General features: G+C 52.0%; 1 protein-coding gene across 2 annotated transcripts in view; it reads left to right on the top strand.

Moving 5' to 3' along the window:
- The window catches only part of Fcgbp (Fc gamma binding protein), a 38,198-nt gene extending 26,201 nt beyond the window's left edge, over positions 1-11,997 (top strand). For both annotated transcript variants that reach the window (XM_039108772.2, NM_001164657.3), the window contains exons 13-20: positions 167-783; positions 1,223-1,766; positions 2,609-3,180; positions 3,517-4,090; positions 5,716-5,915; positions 8,680-9,063; positions 11,465-11,736; positions 11,842-11,997. In XM_039108772.2, the coding sequence (XP_038964700.1) occupies positions 167-783; positions 1,223-1,766; positions 2,609-3,180; positions 3,517-4,090; positions 5,716-5,915; positions 8,680-9,063; positions 11,465-11,736; positions 11,842-11,851 (3,173 nt within the window). In that variant the 3' untranslated portion in view covers positions 11,852-11,997. The remainder of the gene's footprint in view (positions 1-166; positions 784-1,222; positions 1,767-2,608; positions 3,181-3,516; positions 4,091-5,715; positions 5,916-8,679; positions 9,064-11,464; positions 11,737-11,841) is intronic.
- Positions 11,998-12,531: the final 534 nt, after the last annotated feature.

Below are 12,531 nucleotides of genomic sequence, written 5' to 3' on the forward strand. Positions count from 1 at the left end.
CCCTCACTCCATCAGCTCTACTTTGTCATTGTGTCCCTCTCTGACTGTGTCACTGGATCTGCACGTCTCTCTGTCCCCTTCTGTCTCTGTTGATGTGTCTACGTACTCTGTCCCCAGAGGCCAGTCCAACATTGTTCTTGGTTTCTCTCCCTCCTTCTACCCACAGAGATCCCCTGCCCTGACAACAGCCACTATGAGCTCTGTGGCCCACGCTGCCCAGCCAGCTGCCCACCCCCTGCACAACACACACCCCCAACTGCATGTGACGGGCCCTGTGTGGAGGGATGCCAGTGTGACCAGGGCTTCGTCCTGAGTGCTGATCAATGTGTTCCCCTGGATGGTGGCTGTGGCTGCTGGGTCAATGGCACATACCATGAAGCAGGCACCGAGTTTTGGACTGATACTACCTGCTCTAAGAGGTGTCACTGTGGACCTGGAGGTGACTCCTTGATCTGCAAGTCAGCCAGCTGTGGGCTGGGTGAGGAGTGTGCCTTGTTGCCCTCTGGGGAGATCGGCTGCCAACCTACAAGCATAGCTGAATGTGAAGCCTGGGGTGATCCCCATTACACCACCCTAGATGGGCACCGGTTTGACTTCCAAGGCACCTGCGAGTACCTGCTGAGCGCACCCTGCCATGCGCCACCCCCAGGCATTGAATACTTCAATGTCACCGTGGCTAATGAGCACAGGGGCAGCCAGGCTGTCAGCTACACCCGAAGTGTCACTCTGCATATCTATGGCCTCAGCTTGACCCTCAGTGCCCAGTGGCCCAGGCAGCTACAGGTGAGTGGGTTGAGCATCTTTCCCAGGTTGGCGGGAGCAAGAGGCTGGCTCAGCTTAGAGCCGGTGGGACCGGGAAGGCTGGAAGCAGCGGCTTCTCCAGGCTCAGCCTTCCAGTATTCCTCTGCAGGGTGGATGATGGAAAGTACCTACTTAAGGGAAGTGCAAAGAGCCAATGATGTGGTCTGGTGGGGGTGTCCTAACTCAGCTGTCAGAGATTGAGGTAGGACAGTTGCAAAATTTTGGAGCAGCCTAGGCTACAATCTTTGTTCCTTGCTACAGGGACAACAAACAAAATATAAACAAACACAAAAAGGAGTCTGTAGCCCCATGTTTCTTCACTTTTACAAAGTAACCTGCTTTGGATACTGTAGCTTTTAAGTCCTAGTACATATGCAAAACTGCCAAGTGCCTCTCCTCTCGCGTTCTCCCCGCCCCACAGGTGAATGGAGAGTTCGTTGCTCTGCCCTTCCATCTGGACCAGAAACTCAGTGTTTACATAAGTGGAGCAGATGTAGTAGTGAACACTGCCTCAGGGCTCTCCCTGGCTTTTGACGGAAACAGTTTCGTGCGCCTGCGTGTACCTGCCGCTTACGCAGGCTCCCTCTGTGGCCTTTGCGGGAACTACAACAAGAATCCCAACGATGACCTGACCGCAGTGGACGGGAAACCTGAGGGCTGGAAAGTGGGCGGAGCTCCAGGCTGCGACCAATGCCAGCCTGAGCCTTGCCCACAGCCCTGCACACCTGAGCAACAGGAACCCTTCCGTGGCCCCGACGCCTGCGGCATAATCACGGCCCCCGAAGGCCCGCTAGCACCCTGCCATAGCCTTGTGCCACCAACGAAGTACTTCGAGGCGTGCTTGCTGGATGCCTGTCAGGTTCAGGGACATCCAGGAGGCCTCTGTCCTGCCATAGCCACCTATGTGGCAGCATGTCAAGCTGCCGGGGCCCAACTTGGAGAATGGAGGAAGCCAGACTTCTGTCGTGAGTACTGAACCATGTAGCTCCACACAGACAGGGTCACCCCTTCCCCGCCTCGTGACAAAGACACACCCTGACACTAATACGGAAACCACCAGTGGAGTTGGGAAGTACCCAGGGCACATCAAAGTCAGAAACCCTGGGTACAGACCACTCTGGAGGTTCGTTTTTCTAATGTACTCAGCAAGGAACCCCTGTCAGAGATCAAGTTTCAAGCCTCTGGACCATCTCCCACACTGGAACAGACCTAGCCACACAGAAGTGATCAGATAGCCCAGTGGTGTCTCCAGAGACCCTACATTGCCTGCCACATGCAGGTCAGACATCAGATGATATGCTCAGCTGGAGTCAGGACCTGTCCCCAGCAAATCCAAGTAGACTGAGTCAGAAGGTGTGGGACAGATCCTTCAGGCAGATCCAATCTGTCAGTGTCACACACACTGCCACAGTGGTACCCTGAAACAGCACATCAGAGAGGGGCATGGGTGCTCCAGTCATGCCGGCACTGTCCTCAGTCAGCTGGCTGGCCTCCCACACATATGGGTCTCTAGTCACACTCACACCAGTAAGGCATAGTCTGTTCTAGACCATTCTGTTCATATGTGTGTGGTCATATCCCCAGACAGTCACTTGCTTTAGAAGTACTTGTCAGGGTGGTACACCCTTCTCAGTGAGACCAGGTCATGCTCCACACCTGAGATTCCATATCAGTGTCCCTGTCATATGTTCTAGGTCCAGTCACGTGCCAAACCAGAGGGAGCAGGCCTCAGTCAGGCTCTCACAACCAAGCCCTCCTGATTCCACCATCGCCTCTGCCTGACTCTTCCTTGTTCTCTCCCCCGCAGCCCTTCAGTGTCCTGCCAACAGCCACTACCAGCTCTGTGGCGACTCCTGCCCTGTGAGTTGCCCGAGCCTCTCAGCCCCGGAGGGCTGTGAAACCACCTGCCGTGAGGGCTGTGTCTGTGATTCTGGCTTCGTGCTCAGTGGTGACACCTGTGTGCCTGTGGGCCAATGTGGCTGCCTCTACAATGGACGCTACTATGTGCTGGGTGCCACCTTCTACCCAGGCCCTGAGTGTGAGCGGCTGTGTGAGTGCGGGCCTGGTGGCCAGGTCACCTGCCAGGAAGGTGCAGACTGTGAGCCCTATGAGGAATGCCGGGTGGAGAATGGCGTTCAAGCCTGCCATCCCACAGGCTGTGGCCACTGCCTGGCCAATGGAGGCGTCCATTATGTCACCCTTGATGGACGAGTGTATGATCTTCATGGCTCCTGCTCCTATGTCTTGGCCGGTGTCTGTCGCCCAAAACCTGGAGAGGAGGAGTTTTCCATTGTGCTTGAGAAGGACTCGGCTGGAGAGCCCCAGCGGGTGGTGGTTACTGTGGCAGACCAGGTTGTGGTTCTCGCTCGAGGGCCACAGGTGAGTGGACACAACCCTACCCATAGTTCTACGGGGACATGACCCCAGCTAGGCTTTACCCTCTGGGGTCTCAGTAAACCTTGGAGAATTCCCAAGTGTGAGAATAGAACAGCCCTACCATGATAGCTCTGGGTTTGTGGGTAAAGGTGCCACCTCAAAGTCTACTATGGCCATCCTCATCCTCATCCTGGGAGTTTACCGGATCTGATTCTAGTCAAAAAGGGACTTAGCCCTTCCAAGGAGGTCTGAGATACACATCACTCTACGAAGGGGCTGAGAGAACCTGCCCTAAACTAGGGTGCTGGCACCCTTATCCTAACTGACCCTTCCACCCAGGTGACTGTGGATGGTGAAGCCGTGGCCCTGCCTGTGGCTACAGCCCATGTGAGCGTGACAGCCGAAGGCCGAAACGTGGTTCTACAGACAAACAAGGGGATGAAGGTTCTGTTTGATGGCGATGCCCATATCCTCATGTCCATCCCAAGTTCCTTCCGGGGACGCATCTGCGGCCTCTGTGGAAACTTCAATGGGAACTGGAGTGATGACTTCGTGCTGCCGGGTGGAGCAGTAGCCCCCAACGTGGATGCCTTTGGAGCTGCATGGCGGGCTCCCAGCTCCTCCTTGGGCTGTAGTGAAGGCTGTGGACCCCAAGGCTGCCCTGTGTGCCTGGCAGAGGAGACAGAAGCATATGAGAAAAATGATGCCTGTGGGAAGATCCGGGATCCCAAAGGCCCTTTTGCAACTTGCCACAAGGTTCTGAGTCCCTTGGAATACTTCCGTCAATGTGTGTATGACATGTGTGCCCATAAGGGTGACAAAGCCTATCTCTGCCGGAGCCTGGCAGCCTATACTGCAGCCTGTCAGGCATCTGGCGCAGCAGTGAAGCCCTGGAGGACAGACAGCTTCTGCCGTGAGTGTCTCTGAGCCCTGGTGTGAGCCCCTGGCCCTCCTTCCCTGTCTGCTGCTCAGGAGAAGTCCCTGCATGTAACGGGACTTCCTCCAGTCCTGCCCTGCATCCTCTGTGGCTTTCCTCCTTTCTCTCTAACTCCGGGGTCTCAGACTCCAGTCAAGAGTCCATGCTCCCCAGCCCTAACATTCACCTTTTCCCAAGGCGTTCCCAGCTCTTTCCACAGTGACCTGAAAGGGAGGTGGATGGGTTGAGAGCCCATGGGAGGCCTGAGTCCCCGGTTCACTGGCCCCTCCCACAGACTCTGTATTTTCTCACATCCTCCGTGCAAGGCCACACCACAGGCAATAGACCCCTCTAATCTAGGACCACATACCTCTTTCCAAATTCCAGAGCAGGAATAGGTCACCTCAGACTCTACATGACAAGGCTGTAGCCACTGATGCTGGTCTATTGCACAGTCACTTCTCTTCCTGTCTCCTGAGGGCAGAACCTTCACACAGGGCCTTCATCCCAGTGACAACAGTAGACATGGTCTCCAGCTCTGAGCTTCCTCCTGAGTACTAGGCCTCTATCCTCCTGGGTCATTTACCCTGTGATCCCTCTGAATACAACATTCCATCCCAAACCTGATTCATCTTCTCTATCCCAGGGCCTATTTGATGACATGCATACCATTCTGGAATTACTTAGCTAGAGCCTAGAGTTTTGCCTGGTTTTTTACTGTCCTTGCCTCAGCCCTCTGCCTATGGCTCCTCATACCGTTGAAGCCTCATCTGACTTTCTCAATGAACCGTGATCACTTCAGCTGTAGCTGTTTATGACACAAGTGCTTTCTTCAGAGCTTGTGTCCTCTGCCACATTGTGTCGGGTTTTGTACTGTGGCAAATGCTTGAAAGAAATAGTTTTTGAGGATTTATGTTGCCTTGACATTTCAGACATTTCTGTTCAAGGTAGCTGAATGCACCTTTGGGCCTGAGGTCAGACAGGACTGTGGTAACAATGTGTCCTTTTACTGCAACTAGGAAGCGGAGAAAAAAAGATGGTGATCACAGAGTCAGGCACGGAGATAGAAGTGAGGGGCAGAAGATAGATATTCTTGAAAGGCCCATTCTAGCTGACCTGTTTTGTTCACCAAGCCCAACCTCCAAAAATATCCATTATTTTGGGAGTAATGTCATAAAACTATGTATCTATCCATGGATTAGTCATTAATAGAGTCAGATCATCCATGACTCAAGTACCAGTCAATGACTCAACTACCAAGGAGACTAAGGCTTCAACATATGAGTTTGGGGAAAATGTTCATCTCCAATCCCTAACATTCCACCCTTGATCCCAACAGACTCATATCTGCATGATAATAAGAACTGCCTCCAGTCCGTCTCCCAGAGCCCGCAAAGCCTTTATAGTTCCCAGATTGCTTAAATGTCCAAGTCCAGAGTCTTTAGCCTATACCCCCTGAGTAGGTCAGAGGAACTGGTTTTTTTCTGGGGCATGGGAGTCGGGAGCAGGGGTGCACTATATCCAGATTACAGCAGTCACTCATCCCAGACCTGAGATCCCATAAATTCTGGTAGTCAACATGTTACAGCACATGTGACCCACTGGGCCTCCTCTCCCTACAGCTCTCCAGTGTCCTGCCCACAGCCACTATTCAGTCTGCACTCGCTCCTGCCAGGGCTCCTGTGCTGCTCTCTCTGGCCTCACTGGCTGCACCACCCGCTGCTTCGAAGGCTGTGAGTGCGATGATCACTTCCTGCTCTCCCAGGGTGTGTGCATTCCTGCCCAGGACTGCGGCTGTGTCCACAATGGCCAATATGTGCCGGTGAGTGGAGGAGGCTGGGAGTCTCTAAGCAGGCAGTGTGGGTGGAGGAACTGGAGGACATTCAGAGCTGCTGTGCTGTGGGTTTCTGTTCGAGGATTGGGACACACAGAGGGCCACCACCTGCTCCCAGCTGTGGCTGCTGAACCGAGTCACCCCAGTCTGACTCAGCAGGTCAACCATGAGAGCTTAGTTCCCCACAGTTCTGGAGGCCAGGAGACAAAGATCTGACTCACTGTGCTGACACCAAAGTGATGCATGGGGACACTGGATTGTCTTAAGGGGACAATCTAGTCCTTGCCTCTCCCATCCCCTGGTGGACTCAGTCAGTCCTTGACTTGGTCACACCACTCCAATCTCTGCCATTATTTCTCTCTGTGACATCTCCTTGGAGTTCTTTTATGAATGCCCATAGGATTTCCCCCCCTAGATAACCAGAATAAATTCTCCATCTAAATAGTGTTAGTCACACTGCAAACACGGGTTTCCGTTTAAGGAAGCCTGCCTGCCCCCAGGAAGTGGGAATTGCTGTTGTGCTGTGTGGCCATTCCTCCACTAGCCTTCCCTCTCTGAACCCCTTCATCTGCAGAATGGCTGAGTCAGCATCCTGGTTCCATAGGCACCTAGTGCTCAGGACTGTTGGTGCCCAGTGAGGGTCTGCCTCGTCCTCCTGTGCATCCCATTCAGCAAAAGGAATGGAATTCATAACAGTGCAGTGGGTGGCTAAGCCACCAATCACTCACCAGTGTGATTTGGGATTTTATACTTACTATCCTTTGTTGATGCTTTTTGAAAGATCTTTGCGTGCATAGTTCATTTGAAACGTTAGTTCACTTTATATCCATAGCAGTCCAACAAGATAGATACCTTTGCTGCTCTTCCCATTTTGCAGAGAAATTGTGCCACAGAGAATGCATACCAATTGCAAAGACAGCCAGACTTTTCTTCCTTCCCTTGAGTCTCACTGTCTGCTGGGAGCCATCCAGGATCCCATAGGTTAGGTGGGCAGCCCCCAGGGACTCACAGACAGCTGTGCTTCTCATCCCAGGCTGGCTCTTACCTCCCAGCCTGTCCCTGGCCATCTACCTGCACCCCCTCATCTCGCATTTAAAAATAAGGAAATTTTATTTATGTGACCCAGATGACAATTATCGAAACCAGGAAAGCAATGTTGACTCAACACCATTATCTAATCTGTAGACTGTAACCATATCTCACCAGTTGTTCCAGTAACGTCATCTACAGCAGTTACTTTTCTCTGGGCTAGGGGCCAGCTGAGGGCCAGGCTCTCCTGGCTTCCATAAAATCAGAGGAACTCACCAAGGAGTGAAAAGAGCTAGAAAACAGTCATTGGTGGAGCCCATGAGCACAGACAGAGTCTGCGGGAGCACAGGAACCTCACTGGCCATTGAGAAGGAGCAGCTGGCCGGGGAAGAGACACTGGGAAGGTTCATGGGTTGTAGGGGAGCCCACCAGAGACCACCTCACAGCCACTCTCAAAGCTGCTACTGTCAGCCAGCATCTGCACGGGGGAACTTGGCCAAGTCTTGTAGCCCCGAGTCTTACAGCCCTTTGTCTTCATCTTCTGAAATCACATCCTGGTGGTCATACTTCAGTTAGCAAGAAACAGAGCCGCTAAAGACAAGAGGCGAGGTCAGCGCATTTAGGGACTTTTCTGGAACTGTGTGTCAGGTCTTTGATGGATTGAGTCTTTGTTTCCTCTTTGTTTCCATCTTGGCAAGTATTGGGGCCTTTGTGCTGGCTCTGAAGGTCAGAATGCAGTCTCTAACACGGCATGAGTTGTATTCTAGTCTAGGGGCCCCCTACACTAGGAAATGCATTCCCAGGACACCGTCGTCGTCTGTGCTGTGGCCACCAGTACACTGTGGGGACACACTGGGTGGGATACCCAAAATTGTGCATGAAGTTAGCTCTTGCAGTGTTACAAATCACTGCTAATGTGTTGCTCTAGGCTGATTCTACTTGTCCTATAACCCTTATCCCCAGAACGGGCCAAGGATTCGGCCATCTCCTCACTCTGTGTGTCACACTCACCTGAGAGGTCGAATGAAGATTGTATTTGCTTCGTTGGTGTAAGAAAACACTGTTGCAAGCCACTTTGAGGAGAAAATAGGTTTACAAAGCTCGCGATTTTGGAGGCTAGAAATCTAAACAGCATTCATAACGAAGGCTCTCAGGAGCCCCCTTGGCTGCGTGACCGCGGGAGGAGCATGTCTCTGCCAATGTCTTGCTCTCCCTGTCCTTAAGGAGCTGCCAGACCCAAGGGAAAAGCCACCATGGATCAGTCACAAGGGTTCTTTCTTGGTGACTTTACTAATCTAATCACCTCCCAAAGTCCTCACTTCTAAACATGAAACTTCCAACCTCTTCGTACATAATGCCTTAGGAATAAACTCTTACACGGGTTCAGGCGGTTGAGCCCTATTCAAACCACGGCAGATAGCCTGAGTCAGTAATGTTGTCTCCATGTGGTCTTTCATTCTCCAGTGGCTAACTCAGGCTTGGGCTCACTGAACCTGGGCACAGTCTGAGGCAGACAGAGCAAGTGGTGGTGGGGTGAGTTGTCAAGGCTCTTGAGTCAAGACATGAACTCCACACAGCATGGCCTCTGCTCGGTTTTATTTACAAATCACAGTCTGAGGGCCACTGGGACTCCTGGGTAGAGGACATACAAGCCATTCCTTACTGGGAACTCTACAGTTTCCCTCTGTGTGAATGCACACCATTTATCCCTTTCTGTGCACAGGTGAACTCCTCCCTGATGTCCTCAGACTGCAGTGAACTCTGTTACTGCTCTGAAACCACCGGTCTGACATGCCGTGCAGCTGGCTGCCCATCTGGCCAGGTCTGTGAGATCCAAGCTGGAGTCCGGCAGTGCCGGGCTGCTCATGGTCTCTGCTCCCTCTCTGTGGGTGCCAACCTCACTACCTTCGATGGGGCTCTCAATACCATCAGCTCACCCGGTGTCTATGAGCTTTCTTCTCGCTGTCCGGGATTCCAGAAGAATGTGCCCTGGTACCGATTGCTTGCTGATGTCCAGCCTTGCCTTAACAATGACAAGATCGTGAGCAAGGTCCACATCTTCTTCCAGGATGGCATGGTGACTGTGATCCCAAGCAAGGGTGCATGGGTAAGCCTGGGCACAGAGGGCAGGGCCGTCTTCCCTGGCTTTCCTTCTTCCTGTCTCAGTAGCCTACATCCTGGCTACCCGGTGACCTTGCAGTCTGTTTTCTTCATCCGGGTCTCTGCACTTTTCTCTGCATTTGTACCTGTCTCTCCACGTCAACCTGGGTCCCTCTTCTTGGCCTGAGTTCTTACATTCGAGTCACAGGCTGGCTTTGCTGTTGAGTTTGGTCAAGACTCCACTGCTTAGCAGTGACCGGAAACCGAATGCAAACCTGAGGGCTGCAGGGGAAGTGAATGGACTGGCTCCATATCTGGGAAACCCAGAGTCAGCCCCCCAGAAGCGTCTGGATCCAGATACCCCAGCTACACTGCTGGAGTTTCCACCTCTAGGTTTCTTTCTTTCTTTCTTTCTTTCTTTCTTTCTTTCTTTCTTTCTTTCTTTTTTCTTTTTTCTTTCTTTCTTTTTTTTTTCTTTCTTTCTTTTTCTTTCTTTTTTTCGGAGCTGGGGACCGAACCCAGGGCCTTGCGCTCGCTAGCGCTCTACCGCTGAGCTAAATCCCCAACCCCCACCTCTAGGTTTCTGATTTGTTTACCACTCTGTACTCCGTTCTCAGAGTTTCTCTTATAGGAGCAAAGCATAGGCAGCGTCTGCCCTGGGCTTGTAGTCTGTCAGCTTTGCTACCTCAGCACAAAGTGACCCAGCAAAGGTGCCCACAGTGCGTCTCACTAGGCAGGTTTGGAACAGACGCCCACTCCCGGAATTAATCACTGTGGTCTTAAGCAGAGAATGCTCTGATTGGCCAGGCTGGAGTCACATGGGTTCCCCATGAGCCATTCTCAGGGAGGCGCCTGCAATCCTGGGGAAGCAGACACTGCTGGAATCATACAGAGTGGTCAAATCGTCTGGCAATAATCATGGCAAAGTTTGGGAAATATCTTCAGGCGGTTCATAGAAGCCTCAGTTCAAGTTTCCATTGTAGCTGGCTACGTCAGCACTGTCTGTCTAGCATGGACAAAGATTTCAAGAGAAACCTGCAAGTGTTCAGCACTGTTGTCAGCCTGAGAGGGTAGGCACAGGTCAGTAGGGATCCTTTACCAGTCCAGACCACTCCTGCCAGTACCAGGGGCACAGCTTGGTAGCCTGGAGGTACCATGAAATCTTGGCTTTGTGCCTAAACTCAGTCCTTCTCTGTGTGTGCAAGGCCCTGTGCTGGCCCACTGATAGGACTCTCACTGCAAAGCACACAACCAGTCAGACGCTCTGCCCACTGAGTCTCCATGCACCCTTTCCTGTACCCATCCTTTCTCCTCCCCTCCTTGCTTCCGGTGCCTATATCCACTCATTCTCTGGCCCTCTCTTCCTCCCTCCCTCCCATCCACCCATCCCTTTTCTCAGATCTCTATATGCCTTTCCCATCTGTGTATCTAGGTTCCCAATTGTGTGATGGAGAGGCTCGAGTGTGAACACATTTGAGAAAAGAGTGGGAACATGTCCTTCCAAGAAATTTCAGTGGGGGGAATCTAACATCAGAAAGCTTGATCTATAAGGAGAACAGACAGACGTTGGAAAGCGATCACAAGGCTGCGAAGTCTGCAGCCGTTGATAAGAAACTGAAATTTGCCTGCATGATTATTTCATTGCTAGGATCATTCAGACATAAGCCAAAAAAAAAAGAGCTGATAAAGTGGCTTTTGTTAGCGATCCAGTTACTTACAGACAGTCTGAAAAGTCGATGTGAAAATTATAACTTAATAGTTTAAGCCTGGAATTTCTGCTCTGTTCATCTGTCTGGTTTTAAAAAAAAAAAGTGTTGTACCAGCCGTAGAAAGTTGTAGAGACAGTTTGGTCCCTGTCTGCATTCTTCTTCTACTCCTCCTTCTTCCTCCTCCTCCTTCTCTTCCTCCCCCTCCTCTTCTTCCCTCTCCTTTTCCTCCTTCTTCCTCCTACTTCTCCTCCTCCTCCTTCCCATCCTTAGCAATGTATACCGAAAGACATTCCCCAATAATTAATAAGTTGCTATCGGGCCAGTGAAATGGCTTGGTGGGGAAACAAACCACAAGCCTGATGGGACCCGAATTTGGTCCCTGGAACCCACAGGGTGGGAAGGAGAGAACCAACTCCCACAAGCTGCCAAATGTCCTCCCTACTTGTATCAGAGCAGGTGCATACACATAAATTAATTACTTAATCTTATTTTAGAGCAGTAGAAGCATGCACAGTGAGCTGTGTGTAGACGCCCCCAGCTGTCTCCCCACCTGTCCGTCCCTCCGTGTAACCCTCCTCTCTCCAGCGCTTGCCCCTTTGCTTGAACCATCGCTGTGCACGGAGGACTCCAGCCTCGGTGACCCCTCAGCTCTTCTGTCCCTCAAGTCTCACTTCTTCATTTCTCCTCCCCCTCCACCAGGTGAATGGTCTCCGAGTGGATCTCCCAGCTACTGTGTTAACCTCTGTGTCTGTGAAGAAGATGCCGGACGGCTCCATGTTTGTCCACCAGAAGGCCGGGGTCCAGGTGTGGCTTGGAAAGGATGGGCATCTGGATGTGATGGTTGGTGATGACCATGCAGCCGTGCTGTGTGGGGTCTGTGGAAACTTTGATGGGGACCAAACCAATGATGCGCATGGTTCTCAGGGGAAGACGACGATAGAGAAGTGGAGAGCACAGGACTTCTCCCCATGGTGAGGATGGAGAATGGAGGCCAGACTTTGGGGAACTAGGGAAAGAGGTAGCGTGGGTGGGTGCTCAGTCTGCAGGATCAAGTGCTAAGTGTCTGTCTTTTGCAGTCCCAACTGATCAGTCACCACTGGCAATGAAGACATCGAGACCTGCCAGAAGTCACAGTGATTGGAAGATGCCCTGTGTGTCCCTTCCCTGCCCCTCCCCCTTGCTGAGCCCCTGAATTCAAACCTGAAAGCATCGAGTAAATATCTTGACCCAGAGCGTCTGCCTCCTGCTGTCTCCCCAACATTCTCCCCACTGTGGGGGACGTGGTTGGTGACGAGTCTTTATTAGAAGATGAAAGGCTGCGTGTGTGGGTGCGTGAGCAGAGGCAGAGTCAGATGACCAGAGTGGGAGAGACAGTGGGAGATTGAGAGTCACAGAATGGATGACTAGAGGCGTGGCTGGGTGAAGTGGTAAAGGGCTGGACGGGAGCTGAGGTGAAGGGTGGAGAGGGAAGGACAAACAGACTCTGTCCTGGCCATTTATAAGCCTGGTGAGTTGCCCGGTTTCTCTCTGACTTGGTTTCATCACCTTCAAACAGGAGGACTAGTGTTTTCTCATAGAGTTAGAGAGAGGATTTAATGCCTGAATCCAATCAAGAAGGCAAAAATGAACAGAGAAGTTGATGGAGACCATTGAAAGCTGAATGGAAACACAGGAAGCTGGCAGACTGTCAAACACTGGTTATGAAGGTGGCAGGAAATGGATGCCCCACTGGCTTTAGTACCAGGGAGGTCTTTTGCAGCTTTTGG

The sequence above is a fragment of the Rattus norvegicus genome, chromosome 1 (assembly GCF_036323735.1).
Source record: "Rattus norvegicus strain BN/NHsdMcwi chromosome 1, GRCr8, whole genome shotgun sequence".
Taxonomy (NCBI): Eukaryota; Metazoa; Chordata; class Mammalia; order Rodentia; family Muridae; genus Rattus; species Rattus norvegicus.